General features: G+C 43.0%; 6 protein-coding genes across 6 annotated transcripts; 4 read left to right on the top strand and 2 right to left on the bottom strand.

The window, feature by feature from the left end:
• Positions 1-520: 520 nt before the first annotated feature.
• Positions 521-2,926, top strand: cideb (cell death inducing DFFA like effector b). The gene is made up of 5 exons (XM_056442427.1): positions 521-627; positions 797-911; positions 1,484-1,642; positions 1,735-1,925; positions 2,502-2,926. The coding sequence occupies exons 1-5, from the start codon at positions 602-604 to the stop codon at positions 2,641-2,643; spliced, it is 633 nt and encodes a 210-aa protein (XP_056298402.1). The 5' UTR covers positions 521-601; the 3' UTR covers positions 2,644-2,926.
• Positions 2,927-3,109: 183 nt separating this feature from the next.
• On the bottom strand, positions 3,110-6,502 carry homezb (homeobox and leucine zipper encoding b). The gene is made up of 2 exons (XM_056442425.1): positions 5,846-6,502; positions 3,110-4,487 (listed from the first exon to the last, which is right to left on the bottom strand). Exon 2 carries the CDS (start codon positions 4,459-4,461, stop codon positions 3,400-3,402), a length of 1,062 nt encoding a protein of 353 aa, XP_056298400.1. The 5' UTR covers positions 4,462-4,487; positions 5,846-6,502; the 3' UTR covers positions 3,110-3,399.
• Positions 6,503-7,056: 554 nt separating this feature from the next.
• Positions 7,057-9,153, top strand: si:dkey-183c6.9 (tripartite motif-containing protein 16). Its single transcript, XM_056442424.1, has one exon. The coding sequence runs from the start codon at positions 7,220-7,222 to the stop codon at positions 8,711-8,713; it is 1,494 nt and encodes a 497-aa protein (XP_056298399.1). The 5' UTR covers positions 7,057-7,219; the 3' UTR covers positions 8,714-9,153.
• Positions 9,154-10,999: 1,846 nt separating this feature from the next.
• LOC130211652 (tripartite motif-containing protein 16-like) lies at positions 11,000-13,150 on the top strand. The gene has a single exon (XM_056442539.1). It carries the CDS (start codon positions 11,305-11,307, stop codon positions 12,784-12,786), a length of 1,482 nt encoding a protein of 493 aa, XP_056298514.1. The 5' UTR covers positions 11,000-11,304; the 3' UTR covers positions 12,787-13,150.
• Positions 13,151-13,210: 60 nt separating this feature from the next.
• gmpr2 (guanosine monophosphate reductase 2) lies at positions 13,211-16,877 on the bottom strand. Its single transcript, XM_056442540.1, has 9 exons — positions 16,823-16,877; positions 16,257-16,400; positions 15,971-16,090; positions 15,760-15,843; positions 15,482-15,655; positions 15,263-15,344; positions 14,679-14,785; positions 14,363-14,565; positions 13,211-14,233 (listed from the first exon to the last, which is right to left on the bottom strand). The coding sequence occupies exons 2-9, from the start codon at positions 16,341-16,343 to the stop codon at positions 14,050-14,052; spliced, it is 1,041 nt and encodes a 346-aa protein (XP_056298515.1). The 5' UTR covers positions 16,344-16,400; positions 16,823-16,877; the 3' UTR covers positions 13,211-14,049.
• A 338-nt stretch (positions 16,878-17,215) lies between these two features.
• Positions 17,216-19,167, top strand: nedd8 (NEDD8 ubiquitin like modifier). The gene is made up of 4 exons (XM_056442541.1): positions 17,216-17,363; positions 17,482-17,529; positions 17,627-17,709; positions 18,071-19,167. Exons 1-4 carry the CDS (start codon positions 17,346-17,348, stop codon positions 18,174-18,176), a joined length of 255 nt encoding a protein of 84 aa, XP_056298516.1. The 5' UTR covers positions 17,216-17,345; the 3' UTR covers positions 18,177-19,167.
• Positions 19,168-19,735: the final 568 nt, after the last annotated feature.

Raw genomic sequence — 19,735 nt, 5'->3', positions numbered from 1 at the left:
GGCTTTTCAGGCTTAAATATGTTAAAATATGAATACAAATAAATGTAAGAATTATTTAAGAATTAAAACTAAGATAATAGCCCAGAGGGAAGGAAAAAAATTCCAAGACAAATTAAACTAATATCAATAAGCGCATATTCTTACAATGCTAATATAAATGATCAAATATATAGTGCACACTTTAATATATGAATGCTGTTGTAATGTATATCTTAGAAAGTGATCCAGATAAATTCTGGGACAATATTTTAGCTTTTAGCCGTTAAGGAATTGCAGCAGTGAAATACGAAAAAACAAATATAAGCAATACCTATCAAAACTATTATGTGTGTCACATTTGTTTAACTCTGAAATATCAATATTGTTATCAACCTCAAATACCCAGCATGAGTGGGGCTGTAGAGGTACTAAACTAAACGATGCCTCACACATACAAACACAGGCGAGGTGAACTTTGACCTGTGGCTTTCTGGATCTGACTTATCACCACGTTCGGGGCAAAGTCCAACACAAGTAGTACTGACATTATGACCATTTGTTGCATCAAAACAACTCACAAACAAACCAGGCTGTCAGAAGAGACACCAGGAGACTGACCAGCATGGACACAACATCTTCATTTATCAAGTAAGTGAATAATTAGTTCTGGCCTGTTGGTATTTCAGTGATTTGCTCCATGATCCCTCTTCTTGATCAACAATTAAAACAACATTGCGCGACAGTCGGCGCTCCCAAAATAAATGTCCAATTTGTAAATGAAACAATTTGAATACATTTCCGTCTGGTGTTTCCTCAGATCGGTGACTAAGCGAGTGTGGTCTCCACCTCAGCGTCCCTTCAGAGTCTGTTGTCAGGACAGGGGGACCAGGAAGGGCATCACAGCCGGGACCTTGGAGGAACTGAAAGAGAGGGTGAGAGGGACTTTAAACAAATAATTACAGAAAGGAGTCAGACCAGGGTACGGCTGCTATATATAATATCATATTTCTTTTATAAACGAGGGGGGGGGAAAGTAAAATAAAAAAATCATGGTAAAAGGAAGTCCTAAATATATGACAAAATATTTATTCTTTAAAAAAAAAAAGGAATGAAGATGAAAATAATCAAATAATAGTATATCAAATATATAAAATTCATTAAAAAGGGAAACGTAAGCAGTTTCTTGAGAATACATTTTAAAACGTTGTTACTGACGTTCTATAATCAGCATGTTTCAACAACACAATGGTTGATGATGTCAAATATGTGATCACATCATGAGTCAAGGCCAAAAGATAAGATGTAGCTCGTGATATTTGTGGGTGTCGGTGTTGGAGTTAAAGGGTAACATGAAGGCGTTTTCATGGCATCATTTCTCTATGAGAATAAATACTGTTCTGGTTTCTGAAAGGCTGATGAAGTTGTCACGTACAACAGGAAGTGTGTTATTTAGGACGTTGAATCTTTTTCTTCTCCCGTGCATTAACTTGAATCTGGTCTGTAGGTATGCCATGCTTTACAGCTGGCCCTGTGCGCACTGTCTCTGTCTCTGGTTTGCGAGGAGGACGGCACGGAGGTAGACTCCGAAGAGTTCCTCATGACCCTGCCCGACAACACCATGCTCATGGCCCTGGAGCTGGGACAGACGTGGAGACCACAGCCCGTACGTTTGACCCCATGCTATTCATCACATCGCCCCATGTGTACTTTATGCTGGACCTTACACCGGCTCTGTGTTTGTCTCTGGGCCACCAGGGTGCAGTCGTGTCCAAATCTCAGGAGCACAACAAGCCTCGGACCGGGAGAGATATAGCTCGAGTCACCTTTGACCTTTACAGGATAAACCCAAAGGATGTGTTTGGCTCCCTGAATGTGAAGGCCACATTTCAAGGCCTGTACTCTGTGAGCGCTAACTTTGAATGTCTGGGGCCAAAGAAAATCCTCAGGTACGTCAAAAGGGAAGATGATGATGCTGATGCAAGTTTAAACGACTTCATACTGTTAAAAAATAGTTTCCAATCTATGGGTGGGGCCCCTTCCAAAGGGCCACATGTTGATCTTGGGTGTTGCGAAATGTAAAAAAGAAAAAAATCGGACACAAATATATTCATTATTTTGTTGTGTAAAATATAATTTTTTTAATTTCACCTCCTCTGACCTCAAACTAGTAACCTAAATTAATTTAAAAGATTCAAGACAAAACCAGTGGAAACCACCGGTTAAATCTAACATTGCATTGTATAACTTTATTGTATATTTTATCTAAATGTAAAATCCTAATCTGAAAGGTAACTTGTATCTCTAGCTTTCTAATACATTTAGTGGCATAAATGTACTTTTAATCCATCAATATTATCTTAACTTTTCATACTCACCAGATAAAATGATAAATACTTTAATTTCAAAGTTAACATTTACTGCACAATGACAGGGATGGAGACGCAGCGACCTGACATCCCATGTGACCGGAGCAAGCCAATATAATTATGCCAATAAAACTCTTTATCTCGGTTGTTTTTCAGAGAAGCCCTGCGCGTCGTCTCCACCCTGCTGCACGGTGCCGGACGTCTGCTTATCACTTCCGCCACCATGATCCGCCACATTATCGAAGGCGCCGAGCTTTGGCACCCACAGAGGACGGAGTACACGGCCAGCTTCAACTGAGGGAGCCAGGAGAGACCTATTCAGTATCAGTTTAATCAGGATTTGTGAGGTCCGAGATCTTTTGAATATTATTCCCTTTATTGGGCAACGACTGTTTAGTGTTGATGTTCTGCCATGAACCTTTCTAAGAGGCGTGGCCGTCTGTCAAGAGGGCATCTGTAAAAGCAAAAGATATGTGTGGTACGGGCTGATTATGACTGCATGTGCTAATCAGAAATGCAACAGAGAAAAATAAATGTCAGTAACGGCAAAAGAAGCTCAGTGATGTAGCTGGATAACACAATGATGAGCGTCATCGATTTTTATATTTTTGTGCAATATATATATATAAATATATACATAATATTCTAGAATTGTACTCTATTTTTGATAATTTGGTGAAGATCATGTGAACTGCTCTGACATCACAGGTGAGAACAAACCACGTCTTTAAGAAAAAAGGAAATATTACAGACCTGAGAAAACATTATTTTTGTCAGTTTATTTGTTATAAACAAACTTATCACAAGCAGAGTTGCGTTGGAACAATGAAAGTGTTTCACAAAAGGGACTTCAGTATATTTTGTAAAGACAATACATTCATGTAATGTAATAACAGTGTAAAAACAACAAAACAGAAAACTTTTTCTCATGTGGCAAAAGTCTGAAAATTCAAAACGTCATCAGGAACATGAAACGTCACCACGCAGAATTCGATGCAGCTTCCTAAACGTGAAGATATGAATCATCTTCGTTCCCATCGGAGGGATATTTAGTTCACAGATTGGAGAACCGTTTCTCCACCGGAGGCGGCAGCGGTTTCTCGTCCTCGCCGGTCCCGTGTGGCAGCTTGACCAGTTCGGCCAGGTACTGCCGGTACCTGATGTTGGCCAGCGCCTGGCTGTACTGCTCCTGGGTCAGCCAGCGCGGTTGGAATTTCTTGACGTAGTAGCGCATGTCACCGAACCACTGGACCAACGTGTAGCGGGGGATGTCGATCACCTTCGCCAGTCGGTCGTAGTCCTTCACGTCTGGATACTGGCAGTTTGTGAAAGCAGTCTTCATCATCGCCACCTGGGTCTTCTTCTTCAGTCGAGCGATATTTGTTGCCTCCTCCTCAGCTCCATCACTTCTTTCTTCTACTCCCTCTGCAACACCTTCTTCTCCCTCTTGCTTCACTCTCTTCTTTCCCAACGTGTCCTTTAATGTAATCCGTTTTTTGCGCTTCTTCTGATTCCTTTTGTCGTCTTCTTCTTCTTCTTTTATGTCCTTCTTGCGAGGATGCTCCATTTCCATTTTCTCTGCACCACTCGCGTTTTCTCCCATCATCCTTCCCTCTCTTGCACCTTGCTCCTCCCGAACCTCTCCTGCCTTCTTTTTACCTTTCTTATTCTTTCCCCCATCCTCTTTTACCTCTGGCCCCTTTCTTTTTCGCGGCTCTTCCTCTCCCCCACCTGCCATCTTCATCCGAACATTGGGGATGTCTTTATAGTCCCAGCTGATGCCATAGCGGAGTCTCTGAGCCATGAACCACACCTTCACCTGGTCTGGGTGCAGAGAGCAGCGCTGCGCCAGTGCAGCGGTCTGTGTCTGTGTCAGGTAAGGAAACCGGTCAAAGGCCTCGCTCAGCGTGGCTGCACCATCCAGCTGCAGGTTGATCTCGTTTGAGGACACCCACACCAGCCTCTGACCCTCGGAGACCAGGGGGAGACACACCACGGTGCTCTGGTTCAGACTGAAAGCCATTCGGGAAACACTCATTTCTGATGAAGTCTTTCCAGGAGCGCTGGGGGGCTTCTGTCCGAGATGGGGGGATCCTTCATCGGCTTTTTGCCTCATTTCTTAGTCATCAGTTGGGATGACTCCTGGAAATAGCAGACAAGCAGAGACGGTTAGTACCCAAAGAAAAAAAATATTAATGAATAACCATACAGACAGAAAATTGATCATCTGAACACTATTATCTTTTTCTAGGCATGAAGATATATACGGTGAGAAGATAGATATTTGCCACCAGTCACAGATGTTTCTTTTATGATAGCTATATTTAATATTCCAGGTAGTATGACTGTGAGGATGGATTATCAGTGAACATCTGATGATGATGCACTTGATTCGTCAGGCGTGGGTTGAAGCCTAAAGTAGACGCATCTATGAGTGTTTCATTAGGAAACCACCACAGCTGAACTTTCAGAAAAATTTACATCGGATGTAAAAGGACATATACTGTGATACAATATCTGTAATCACCCACAATTTACCGAAACAGTATGTAAAATAAATACCTTTTATTGGAAGTATTAGCTGACTTATATCCTTTATTTACTGGAAGTAAATGTTTTTTCTGCTTAAAAAGATGCACATTATGAGCAAAATAGAATTAAAATATCACAAATGAAAGTAGTCATTAAGTAAATGAAATACGTATTGAATTGCTATTCACATATTGAATGTGTAATATTGATTAATGTGGATTAATTGTAGTAGGTAGAGGTCATTTTCTATTTCAATGTCAACATTTTATGATCATGCCAAGGTTTTTTAGTTTAGCAATGATCTTAAAACAGTGAATTACCAGTGATGGGGTAGCTTGAACCCCAGAAAAATAAAACGCTGGTGGATATAATAAAGTAAAACTAAAGTAACGTAGTTAAACTAACATGCAGGAGAAGACACACGTGACATATAAAGTACAAATAAATACAAGTAGCTTAACTTTACTCGTGTTTAATGCTATTACTTTGCATCTCCACGCTGCTAACCAACTTATATGTACACTAAAGTAACCCTGTGTTCATTTAATTCACTAAATCGGGGACCAAATAACACGTAAAGAACGATCTTAAAACTGGTTGATAGCCTTTTTGGGGGGTTAGCAGCGAGCTAACTTCGCGCTAAAATCTCACGTAGTCCTTCCGTGTCACGTTTGAGGAGCTAATGTTCACCTGACGCGGGTAAACGGTACACAAACGAGTTCACAGCAACGTCACGTATCGATTACATCGATCGATCGGGCCCGATTCACCCGGGTGTTAGCATTAGCATTAGCCGTAGCGTTAGCTCGCTAGCTAGCCCGCGTGGCACAGTTACAGAACACCGAGATATTGTTTTAATAACGTTTTAATCATCGACGTCATCCGCGTCGGTCCCCAAAAAAAGACGTAACCGTTCTTATCAGCTTCAGTTCTTATCAGCTTCAGATCACGATCGGTTCATAACTCACCTTCAAGAGCACAACGCGAGTCTTGTAGGTTTGACAGGAGTTGTTTTTCTGAGTTTCGTCTCTCAAAACAACCGCAAAGCAGCTCCAGATAAATGACCACCACTTAACTACAGGCTGTCCACGTCCTCTCAACGGAGCATGGTACAAGTTATTCCACATGCACACGATGAGCACAATGCACGAAGAAAATGTTGATTATTTTATTAAATTTAACTTTAGTAAGCACGTTTATTTGGTAAACCTGGCTTAAACTTGTGCAGGGACACATCACCAATACATCTCGCCTTCACTGACGTTAGCCTATGTTCATTTAATTGTTGAAAATATTTGACAGAGAGATTATCAAATTAATGTTAATTTAACATTCGTTACCAGTGAGTTATTGATTATTCCTCCCAATAACAAATATTCTGCAGTAGCCTATACAAGAGCATATTTCTCTATAATTACTGTGCAACCCAAAGGTAACACATGGGGGGTTGAACTAATTTTGATCACGTGAGACTGAATTGGAATTAATTATTAAATATTTTCACCATAATTAATTAAAAGCACATTTCGTTACTGTCGTGAATATCTTTACAACACTAAATGAAGGCGGAAGGATGAGGACTTTCCATGAGTTAAACAACCTATAATAACGATATGAAAACACAAATAAAGACACTGATCTGGTTTAACCATTTATAATGTGCGCTCTATTGTATTGGTTGTTCCCATGGGGCCGAATTGTGTATAATTGTTTTCTATAGTGTATAATTGTTTTCTATACTTTCATTTTGTTGTCTCTAGACCACATTACTCATTTGGTGAATATACATTTCATTAAATATTGCTGAGCTGCAATAAAATGAATATGGGCTGTCAGTGGAACAATCTCAGAAATAATCTAAACACATGCGAAATAAGTTTAAAGACAGGTTTTTTTCTTGATAAATAGAGCAAATTGAAGATGTAAATGTTGTTAAATATAAATCAAGAACATGTACAATTTAATTTATGTGATCAATGATTTGTACGTGATTTTGTGCTCGACTACAATGGGCGTATGACTCCTATTGTTTACACCAGAGTTACAGGAACATGTCTGGCAAGTTATATAATGACTAACTTCCCTTCCCCCTCCCATATGGGTGTGCTAACATGGCCCCGCCTCCCTGGAATTTTTCAGAATCGAAACTGATGCGCACTGCTGTTGTGGCAGAGCTTTCAGACCAGAGACTGAGCGACCACAAACTACTCCGTTCACGGAAATCTAACTTCATTGGAGGTTTTTGACCAAAACAAACTCAAAAGAGCAACAAGGAGGATCTTAAGGACAACACCGAATAATATTCAAGACGTATCAAATCAGGACTTCCTGCTTTTGAGACCATGTCTGATCATCTACAAGGGAAGCCACAAGTGATCCTGTGTGACATGTGCCTGGAGGACAGGAAACCAGCAAAGAAGACCTGCATGAAATGTGAGATCTCCATGTGCGTCCAGCACCTCCAGGCCCACCTGACCACTCCTGTGTTCCTGCAAACTCACCCTCTGACCGAGCCTACGGATCTATGTGGGACCAAATGTCCCCAGCATGGCAAACTCCTGGAGTACTACTGCTTGGATGACATGACCCTTGTGTGCGTCTCCTGCGCCATTGAAGACCAGCACCGCTTACACAATATGAAGACCTTCTCCACGGCCCACAAAGAGCTCACGGAGCAGCTCAACAACGAGCAGCAGGCCTTACTGGGGAAAACCGATGCTGACAACGAGAGTCTGGAAAAGTGGGAGAAGAGTGAAAGGGAGACGCTGGGTCGCTCCAGCGTGCGTCTCATTCAGGCGGTGACGAGCCTGCGCGACATTGCCCTGACCAGTGTCCAGAGCTCGGTGTCTGCCCGTATGGCGGCGATAAAAACCGCCAAGAGCAGCATGCAGGCAGCGCAGGGGGAGAAAGACACCTTCAGATTCCTGCAGATGTATTCCCAGGTGTATCGGGATGTGGAGAAGGCCAAGGCTGTGGATCTGAGGAAAGGGATGGAGCCCGGCGCTGACCGGGACAAACTGCTGCAGGAGATGAGGCAGAATGGCGAAGAAATGATGAAGCAAGCGGGCCTGTTCTGGGGATCGCTGTTGTCTCTGGTTGACCCAGAGAACCACCAGGAGCTCATTGCTACGAGTTCAAACGTGACCTTTGGCCCACAGACGTTGGACCCCGGCATGTCACTGTCCAAAGACAAAAGGAAGGTTTTCTACAGTAGTTCCTCTGGAGAAAACCGCCACTGTTTTTCTGCCACTCTTCCAATCCATAATTATGGGAACGCTCATAACTTTAAGAGGTGGGTGGTCAGTTTTTCCCAGGACTGCGATTGGACCCTCAGTGTATGTGACCAACAGTTTATGAAGGACTTAAAGGACAGCCACATCGGTCTTTTTGGTCAACAGCCTACATGGCACGTGAGCGACGGACACGTCTACGGTCTGCGCTGCGAAGGTAACCAGCTCAGCTCTCTCACGACCGCCAAGTGCTGCGACGCGTCCGTCAGTCCGGTCGCAGCACCACGTCTGCGGGGGATTCATATGAATATCACGACCCCGCCAGGGAACTCTGTTACCTCTGCGCCAATCACACATCAGGGCCAAAATGGACCGCGACCCAAAGTGGTGGAGATGCTTTGGAACTTGAAGTCTTCCTCGCTGGCCTTCTTCAGCAGAACCGGACAGCACCAGAGGGAAGAAATAATCACACTTCAGATGAGCCTCAGCAACGTGGACCTGAACCCCTTTGTTCAACTATCGAAGACAAATGACCAAAGTATCCAGATGCGTACGTGCCGAAGCGGTGTCATATGCACCACGGAGGTGGTTTGTGAACTTCAGTAATGGGTGGGATATTGCTTATTATTGCTTATCCTTATCACTTTAGATATTTGTAGCCATGCACTTCTTAGATTTGTATAACGTCTTTGGACGAGAATGAATCTCATTGATTGTTAATCGCTTTTAAATAACTAGAATAGTGCAGATATTAGGAATAAACTATTGTTGGACCCTTTTGTGAACAAAATAAACCCACAATGTAACTTCTTCAGCTGTCTTTTGATTGTAGTGATGTACATTTATTCTGTCTGCCAGTTTAATGAGGTTTGTCTCCACCTCCTGGCGGTGAACGGAATTGCAACCTTGGAATCTGTGTTGTACTTATATTGTGAATGACCCGAATAATAAAAGCCAGGAACATTTTAAAGATGTGGAATGTTTTTATTGACCGTATAACAGGTGAATTAATTTAATAACCAATAAAAATGAAATAGTTCAGAATATCTTGAAGTGGAACAACTACACTTTGTGAAGTGAGACCGATTTTAAAACGGCTACGGGACAACCGCTGAATTTAAAAGGAATGCAATTAATCATAAATTAATTTGAACGCAAACATTAAGCCCCCCCCCCACACACACACATACACACACGTTGGTACGAGTAAATCTGCATATATCTTTGTTGAAGACTTCTGCCATGTGCTCTAGTACTGTACCATTCAGTACGTATTGTCGATATTTAAATTATTTTAAAATCTAATTCGACTATTTTAAAAATAAATGCAACACTGCATTTCTGAAAACAAAAAAACTGATTACTCAAATTATAAAACATAAAGTACAATATTGAAAGAGGGGTGGAATGGTTACATTTCTAAACACATCCATTTTTCAATCTGGTATAATTGTGGCCGTGTTACAATGGCTCGCAGTATGATCTCCGCATAAAGGAATTTTGTTTCTACCGTGTACAGACGGCTGCAGATTGGCATACATATTTAAAGGAACAACTCGTGAGAGGAACCATGAGGCAGCAGACGCGCGAAGAGCTGGAGACAGACTGCTTGAGTTTTCTGCTCACAGTCTAGAAACTGACCTGAAACATTGTGGATGGGAGGAAAAATGTAACACCGAATGAGTCTAATGTGACAAAATCCATCTGTTCATGGAGTGAAGTCAAACCCAATAAAATGAATCAGATATTTTTAATAACGTTTTAATCATCGACGTCATCCGCGTCGGTCCCCAAAAAAAGACGTAACCGTTCTTATCAGCTTCAGTTCTTATCAGCTTCAGATCACGATCAGTTCATAACTCACCTTCAAGAGCACAACGCGAGTCTTGTAGGTTTGACAGGAGTTGTTTTTTCTGAGTTTCGTCTCTCAAAACAACCGCAAAGCAGCTCCAGATAAATGACCACCACTTAACTACAGGCTGTCCACGTCCTCTCAACGGAGCATGGTACAAGTTATTCCACATGCACACTTTGATCACAATGCACGAAGAAAATGTTGATTATTTTATGAAATATAACTTTAGTAAGCACGTTTATTTGGTAAACCTGGCTTAAACTTGTGCAGGGACACATCACCAATACATCTCGCCTTCACTGAGGTTATGTTCATTTAATTGTTGAAAATATTTGACAGAGAGATTATCAAATTAATGTTAATTTAACATTCGTTACCAGTGAGTTATTGATTATTCCTCCCAAGAACAAATATTCTGCAGTATACAAGAGCATATTCCTCTATAATTACTGTGCAACCCAAAGGTAACACATGGGGGGTTGAACTAATTTTGATCACGTGAGACTGAATTGGAATTAATTATTGAATATTTTCACCATAATTAATTAAAAGCACATTTCGTTACTGTCGTGAATATCTTTACCACACTAAATGAAGGCGGAAGGATGAGGACTTTCCATGAGTTAAACAACCTATAATAACGATATGAAAACACAAATAAAGACACTGATCTGGTTTAACCATTTATGATGTGTGCTCTATTGTATTGGTTGTTCCCATGGGCCCGAACTGTGTATAATTGTTTTCTATAGTGTATAATTGTTTTCTATACTTTCATTTTGTTGTCTCTAGACCACATTACTCATTTGGTGAATATACATTTCATTAAATAGTGCTGAGCTGCAATACAATTAAAATGGGCTGAAATAAGTTTAAAGACAGTTTTTTTTCTAAACAAATAGAGCAAATATGAAGATGTAAATGTTGTTAAATATAAATCAAGAACATGTACAATTTAATTCATGTGATTAATGATTTGTACGTGATTTTGTGCTCGACTACAATGGGCGTATGACTCCTATTGTTTACAGTACACCATAGTTACAGGAACATGTCTGGCAAGTTATATAATGACTAACTTCCCTTCCCCCTCCCATATGGGTGTGCTAACATGGCCCCGCCTCCCTGGAATTTTTAATTATCGAAACTGATGCGCACTGCTGTTGTGGCAGAGCTTTCAGACCAGAGACTGAGCGACCACAATCTACTCCGTTCACCGAAATCTAACTTCATTGGCGTTTTTTGACCAAAACAAACTCAAAAGAGCAACAAGGAGGATCTTAAGGACAACACCGAATAATATTCAAGACGTATCAAATCAGGACTTCCTGCTTTTGAGACCATGTCTGATAATCTACAAGGCAACCCACAAGTGATCCTGTGTGACATGTGCCTGGAGGACAGGAAACCAGCAAAGAAGACCTGCATGAAATGTGAGATCTCCATGTGCGTCCAGCACCTCCAGGCCCACGTGACCACTCCTGTGTTACTGCAAACTCACCCTCTGACCGAGCCTACGGATCTATGTGGGACCAAATGTCCCCAGCATGGCAAACTCCTGGAGTACTACTGCTTGGATGACATGACCCTTGTATGCGTCTCCTGCGCCATTGAAGACCAGCACCGCTTACACAATATGAAGACCTTCTCCACGGCCCACAAAGAGCTCACGGAGCAGCTCAACAACGAGCAGCAGGCCTTACTGGGGAAAACCGATGCCGACAACGAGAGTCTGGAAAAGTGGGAGAAGAGTGAAAGGGAGACGCTGGGTCGCTCCAGCGTGCGTCTCATTCAGGCGGTGACGAGCATGCGCGACATTGCCCTGACCAGTGTCCAGAGCTCGGTGTCTGCCCGTATGGCGGCGATAAAAACCGCCAAGAGCAGCATGCAGGCAGCGCAGGGGGAGAAAGACACCTTCAGATTCCTGCAGATGTATTCCCAGGTGTATCGGGATGTGGAGAAGGCCAAGGCTGTGGATCTGAGGAAAGGGTTGGAGCCCGGCGCTGACCGGGACAAACTGCTGCAGGAGATGAGGCAGAATGGCGAAAATATGGTGAAGCAAGCGGGACTGTTCTGGGGATCGCTGTTGTCTCTGGTTGACCCAGAGAACCACCAGGAGCTCATTGCTACGAGTTCAAACGTGATCTTTGACCCACAGACGTTGGACCCCGGCATGTCACTGTCCAAAGACAAAAGGAAGGTTTTCTACTATAGTTCCTCTGGAGAAAACCGCCACTGTTTTTCTGCCACTCTTCCAATCCGTAATTATGGGAACGCTCATAACTTTAAGAGGTGGGTGGTCAGTTTTTCCCAGGACTGCGATTGGACCCTCAGTGTATGTGACCAACAGTTTATGGACAGCCGCATCGGTCTTTTTGGTCAACAGCCTACAAGGCACGTGAGCGCCGGACACGTCTACGGTCTGCGCTGCGAAGGTAACCAGCTCAGCTCTCTCACGACCGCCGAGTGCTGCGACGCGTCCGTCAGTCCGGTCGCAGCACCGCATCTGTCATATGGTCATATGAATATCACGACCCCGCCAGGGAACTCTGTTACCTCTGCGCCAATCACACATCAGGGCCAAAATGGACCGCGACCCAAAGTGGTGGAGATGCTTTGGAACTTGAAGTCTTCCTCGCTGGCCTTCTTCAGCAGAACCGGACAGCACCAGAGGGAAGAAATAATCACACTTCAGATGAGCCTCAGCAACGTGGACCTGAACCCCTTTGTTCAACTATCGAAGACAAATGACCAAAGTATCCAGATGCGTACGTGCCGAAGCGGTGTCATATGCACCACGGAGGTGGTTTGTGAACTTCAGTAATGGGTGGGATATTGCTTATTATTGCTTATCCTTATCACTTTAGATATTTGTAGCCATGCACTTCTTAGATTTGTATAACGTCTTTGGACGAGAATGAATCTCATTGATTGTTAATCGCTTTTAAATAACTAGAATAGTGCAGATATTAGGAATAAACTATTGTTGGACCCTTTTGTGAACAAAATAAACCCACAATGTAACTTCTTCAGCTGTCTTTTGATTGTAGTGATGTACATTTATTCTGTCTGCCAGTTTAATGAGGTTTGTCTCCACCTCCTGGCGGTGAACGGAATTGCAACCTTGGAATCTGTGTTGTACTTATATTGTGAATGACCCGAATAATAAAAGCCAGGAACATTTTAAAGATGTGGAATGTTTTTATTGACCGTATAACAGGTGAATTAATTTAATAACCAATAAAATGAAATAGTTCAGAATATCTTGAAGTGGAACAACTACACTTTGTGAAGTGAGACCGATTTTAAAACGGCTACGGGACAACCGCTGAATTTAAAAGGAATGCAATTAATCATAAATTAATTTGAACGCAAACATTAAGCCCCCCCCCCACACACACACATACACACACGTTGGTACGAGTAAATCTGCATATATCTTTGTTGAAGACTTCTGCCATGTGCTCTAGTACTGTACCATTCAGTACGTATTGTCGATATTTAAATTATTTTAAAATCTAATTCGACTATTTTAAAAATAAATGCAACACTGCATTTCTGAAAACAAAAAAACTGATTACTCAAATTATAAAACATAAAGTACAATATTGAAAGAGGGGTGGAATGGTTACATTTCTAAACACATCCATTTTTCAATCTGGTATAATTGTGGCCGTGTTACAATGGCTCGCAGTATGATCTCCGCATAAAGGAATTTTGTCTATACCGTGTACAGACGGCTGCAGATTGGCATACATATTTAAAGGAACAACTCGTGAGAGGAACGATGAGGCAGCAGACGCGCGAAGAGCTGAAGACAGACTGCTTGAGTTTTCTGCTCACAGTCTAGAAACTGACCTGAAACTTTGTGGATGGGAGGAAAAATGTAACACCGAATGAGTCTAATGCGACAAAATCCATCTGTTCATGGGAGTGAAGTCAAACCCAATAAAATGAAATTGCATTGAACTGTAATAAAAACTAAGAAGCATAGTAAAAGTCTTAATATTCATGTGTGTTCACTCGTGGTCAGACAGGCAGTGGTGCAGACTTAGCGCGGCCTCTGAAGGAGCGTCGAGCTGGACGCTCAGCTGCCGAAGACGGTGTTGAGCTGCTGGGTGACCCGGATGAAGGTGGTGCGTCGGCTCAGCTCCTTCAGTTTGCCCGCCCCGACATAGGTGCAGGTGGAGCGGACCCCGCCCAGGACGTCCCGTATTGTCACCTCCACCGCGCCTTTGTAAGGAACTTCCACCGTCTTCCCCTCCGACGCTCTGGAGGTGGAAAAAACACACACACACACACACACTGGGATTATCCTCAGAGACGGTGTTTACTGCACCACACTCACAAAACACATAAAATGTTGGCCTCATGTGGACCGAAATAGCTGCGGCTCTGACCTGTAATCAGCCACGCCCCCAGCATGTTTCTGCATCGCCGTGTCGGAGCTCATTCCATAGAACAGCTTGTACTTCTTGCCGTTTTTCTCGATCACCTCTCCCCCGCTTTCGGAGTGGCCAGCCAGCATACCGCCCAGCATCACAAAGTCGGCACCGGCACCGAACGCCTTTGACACATCCCCCGGGCAAGTGCATCCCCCATCCTGTGTGGAAAGAGAGACGGCAAAACAAGTTAGACGAGCGCAAGTAAGCACGTGGGCCCGTTTCCCAAAACATCACATGACTTCCCTAGAATCAGAGGAGAGGAGTCACTCACGGAGATGATGTGGCCACCCAAGCCGTGGGCGGCATCCGCACACTCGATCACGGCGCTGAGCTGGGGGTACCCAACGCCCGTCTTCTTGCGGGTGGTGCACACAGAGCCTGTAGAAGACACACGGGCAGGAGATGATGCTCCTCGCTTTCTAGACTCATGATTTAAAGAAATAGAACCCGCAAGCATTGTTTTTTTTGGTCTTTTTGAACTGTACTTGCCGAATGAATGGGGGTTGGTTACTAAAGATAAAATAGCCATCGAGGAAAGTGACAGGAAAAGCATCCCAGTTTCTGAGCACCACAGTCCCTTTAGAATCCTCTTATTGCACTGGATCAGAGGTCTGGCATCTGCTCTGCTCAGTCCTGGTTCTCCCGAGTCCCTTTCCTAAAGCGGGCCCAGCAATACAGCCTGGGTCTCCAGCAGCGTGGGGTCAGCGGGGTCAGCGGTGACCGACGGAGCAGCGAGGTTGAGCCGCTGCTGACCGGGCGCGGAGCTCTCCACCTCTTGCCAGAGCTCTGCAGGCCCGATGCCAGAGGCTGGTCGTAAAAGGTCGTTATAGTAACTTTAATATATATATTTTTTACCTGGTCCGATGCCCACTTTGATGATGTCAGCACCGGCCAGGATCAGCTCCTCTACCATCTCTCCTGTCACCACATTTCCTGCCTGAGCCAAATAATAAAAAGTTGGAATCATTGCCAAAGAAATGTTAAACTATGAACATCCATTCCCTTTTCACCCACCCACACACACACACACACACACACACGCACACTTCAGTTGGAAGGCAGCCAATCACTGACCATTATAGTGTGAGAGCGGAACTTCTCCCTGATGTCTTTGACAAAGTGAACAAAGTGTTCAGAGTAGCCGTTAGCCACGTCCACACAGATGTACTGCAGCTGTGGCAGGGCCTCCACGATGGCTGAAACCCTGTCAAAGTCCCCTTCCCCGGTCCCCGTGCTGACTGCTACATTCTGAGGGGGAGAACGGAGAAGCGAAAGACCGCCGTTACGATAAATACCACATTGATAAAGTTCAGGAAATAGAGGTAGCATCGTAATAAACACTTCTTTTGTACCTTCAGGCACTCTGGATTCTTTTTCGCAAACTCCACCCAGTCATCCACGGAGTAATGTTTGTGAACTGTGGTGAAGAGAGTGAACTAGTGCAAGAAAGGAAAAGAAAGTGAACACAACGTTTCTACAAGAGAAAATTAAAAAAAACGTTCAAATAAACTCTAACCCGATGTGCTCGATGAGTACACGCATCCTATGTGATTCATAGTTTACCTGGTGCAAGGCCAGGGCCATCTCAAAGGTCCCCACGGTGTCCATGTTTGCAGCGATGATGGGGATCCCTCTGTAGGTGCCCTTGGAGTTCCTGAAGGTGTAGCTCCTCATGAGGTCTACCTGGGAAAGGCGAGGACAATGTGAAGTATGATTAAAACGTGATGATGTTCCCAAAAGGCAGATTTAATCATCAGATGTACCTCTGCAGCCATTCCTCTGGTCCTCACCCCCATCCCACCCCCCACACACACCTCTTGTGTAAATGATCCTCAGCTGCTTCACCTACCTCACTCCTTGACTTGAGAGTGCTTCGCTTTGGACGGAGGAGCACATCCTTGAAGTCCAGCTTGATGTCATTCTCAATGCGAGGCATCTTGGAAACAGGGTGCACAGGAAGAGGCCGCAAACAAAAGCACAAGAGCACTTGAATCTGTGAAAGAGAGTGGGATCAGAGTTTAGTTTAAAATATGGACATCAAATGTCATTAACTACATTGAGCATGGTGTAGGGGGCTGTAATGAACCCATTAAACATAACATCCTTTACGCACTCAGAAAAATATGGGGAAATTATCCCAAAACTGTAATTGCTACTTTGTGGAGATGTAATAAAGCTATTTATATTATTATTAGTATTATGCCAGCTCGTTAGTTAGCGTAACGCTACTGACAGTTCATATTGGTGTTCGCACTAAACTACACAACAGCCACGATGTTAAAAATCAAGGTTAACAACGCTGAAAGTGTCAAACGTGTATCCACTTGATGAACATTACAAACTGGTCCCTGAACACAACTCGTGTATTACTCGATGAAAGAGTTGTTATTTAGATTTACAAAGTTAGGTATTTACCTTCCGGAAAACCTGGTTGATTTTGCCTGGGCAGCTAGTTTTCTTATCCACAATGTGCGCGGGAAGCTTTATGGGGGGGGGCACCATTTGACAGCCGCCGTGTAGTTCTTTGAGGAGCTTTACCAGTCGGTGGTGCGCAGGAAGAAACTACAAATGCGAGGCTTGCTTTACGACACGTCGCACTGACGTCGCAATGTTTTTATTATTATTGTTGTTCAGGAAATACATGTCGGTTGCGTGTGTTTTAAGATATTTTAAGGCAAATTCGGTGCTCCTTCGACCGGAAATTAAGCAGATTATGTGACGTTTGCAACGGTCCGAAATCAAGTTGAAGCGGAACCGTTGATACACACAGAAGGAGGCGGAAGGATTAACGGGTAACACAGGAAACAGGCGTTCGGGAATGAATATCAAGTTTTCTCACAGAAATCTCGTATTATTATGATTATCGTACAATAAAGTGAATATATAATAATACTGCTGATCCCGCTTCACTTCTTTTGATAAAGACCAGGCAACAAAGATGCTGATTAAAGTGAAGGTGAGGAAACGTTTAACGATTCATGTTTAACACTGAACTCAACGCGAGCTAAACATTGAATAGTTCTTCATTTGCTCAACAATAACCAGTGATTGTTTTTTAAAATTTGATATATTAGACACTCACAGGTAAGGAGATTGAGATTGACATAGAGCCCACAGACAAGGTAAATAATTATCTTTTCCCCCTCAAATGTTCTGTATGCTGATAATTACTCCGTGTTATTCATCGTGTGTTATTGTTTTACACGCATTTCCATCCAGGTGGAGCGGATTAAAGAAAGGGTGGAGGAGAAAGAAGGGATCCCTCCACAACAGCAGAGGTTGATCTACAGTGGGAAACAAATGTAAGAATAAGATGCACTAATATCCACAGCTTTGACATTATGGATAGTTATAATTGTCATAATTTCCCATGTAAATCACGAAACTAACAATGCAGTGATCTATAAGTGCTGCGTGTTCATCTAAACGATAAACCTGTTTAAAACAAATAAAAACACATCATTGATCGGTACGAGGAACAGAAAGTAGTCCCAAACAAATGCACTATTCACTCATTTTAGTTTTAATAAGGTTTGGTTCAATTTACAGCATCAAGTCTTTATTTAAAATTAAACGACATAGTCGTGACCCGTTATTAACGAGTCATACCTTTTGTTTGGACTGGTTTCCTGCTGTCTGACGTCATCTTGTCTTTGTTCCCAGGAACGATGAGAAAACCGCAGCAGACTATAAGATCCAGGGAGGCTCTGTTCTCCATCTGGTACTCGCTCTGCGAGGAGGACAGGCGCTCCGCTCAAGAACCGCTTGAAATCGTTGCCGTTGGCTTCACGCGGTGCCTGCGCGAAGAGGACACACCGAAGACGCCGCACAGCAGAGACACTTGTAGAAAGAGTTCGATCGGGTTCTACTCGGCTGCAAACGCTCCCCCGCCCCCGGCAGAAAAGGCAACGTTACTTTCAGAATTAAACAATTCTTTGGCCAAAGAGTTACAACCGAGAGCTAATTTGGCTGCCACAGAAAAAACCCACTACATTGTCCTCTGTTCAAGTCAGTATTTGTTTCTCTCTGTGCCTCTGCATATGAGCGTCTATCTGTATTCAACTTGTGACAGAACGGAGACATCTGTAGCTTAAAGACACTTCAGGGAAAACCCTTCCTTGGATTACAGTCTTTGCATTGTGACACAAACTAACTACTTTTTCTACTTTATTAGTTTTATTCAGTTTTCTGCAGGCTGCCCCAAGTCACTAGGTATTATCTGAAGCTACAGGTGTGGCTGCAGTCGAAGCGGTTTTCTCTCGATCTGCGAGAGATGGGACAGTGGAACAGTTTGACATTTAAGAAATCCATTCTCGCTTTTTTGGTGCAAAGTTGGAAATGTCAAACTATTCCCATGAGGGAAAACTACAAGTGAAGGACATGTTTGTGCCAGGAAAAATCTCCCGGCACTGATTCTTAAATCATGTGGCGCAGAGTTTGCTTTACACCCGTTTCCTAAATTGACTGTCCATTCAGCAGGATAATGTTTTATTTGGTTTCATTTGAATTTAAGTTATTAAAAAGTGAGTTTTTCATTTTACTGTTACAAAAAGACAAGAAATGTGCCAACCATGGTGTTGTCTGACAACGGCCTGAGTTTACATGGAGATCGCTCGGTTTGTTTGTGTGTTCAGTTAGTTTTGGGATTGCTGTGTCAGCATTATACGCTGAAGGATGTGACATGGGTCAATACCGTGGATTAGTTTGTCTGTAGAATAAATGTATGTTGATGCTTAAAATGCCTCACTTTCTGCCACCAATCTGTGTCGTAAATGATTTTAAAATGGTCAAAACGGCTGCACAAAGGAAAGGTGAACATTCTTATATTTTTTATTCTTGACAGACACTCGCAACCAATATGTACATTTGCGTTTTTTACATGAAAACATTCTGGAGTTGAGAGACATTTTAGTCAAAATGGCTCTCTCAGGTCGACTGCAAACGGCAATTTAAACATTATTACCAGTCAGTGTATTGCAGTGTGATGATGTATTGCTCGGAGAAAAAATTCTGATCAGTATACATGACTTATTGAAGGCCTGTTTTGGTTTGAATTACAGCAAGAAGTTGCAGCTTGTTGGGGAACAATGAGCACTGTTAAACCATCTCCAGAGTTTAACCCTCCTGTTACCTTAGGGTCAATTTGACCCCATTCAATGTTTAACCCTCCTGTTACCTTTATATTTACTGACATATTCTACCCTCGGGGTCAATTTGACCCCAGCAATTAAAATCTCCAGAAAATTATTAGAATTAATATTGTTTTCCAAGTTTAAGTGTGAGGTACTTTATGTTTGTTTGTTGACTACCTAAATAGCCCTTTCAATA

The sequence above is a fragment of the Pseudoliparis swirei genome, chromosome 21, assembly GCF_029220125.1.
Source record: "Pseudoliparis swirei isolate HS2019 ecotype Mariana Trench chromosome 21, NWPU_hadal_v1, whole genome shotgun sequence".
In the NCBI taxonomy this organism is placed as follows: Eukaryota; Metazoa; Chordata; class Actinopteri; order Perciformes; family Liparidae; genus Pseudoliparis; species Pseudoliparis swirei.
The sequence above is the reverse complement of the archived record's forward strand: the minus strand, read 5'-3'. Positions and strand labels throughout refer to the sequence as shown.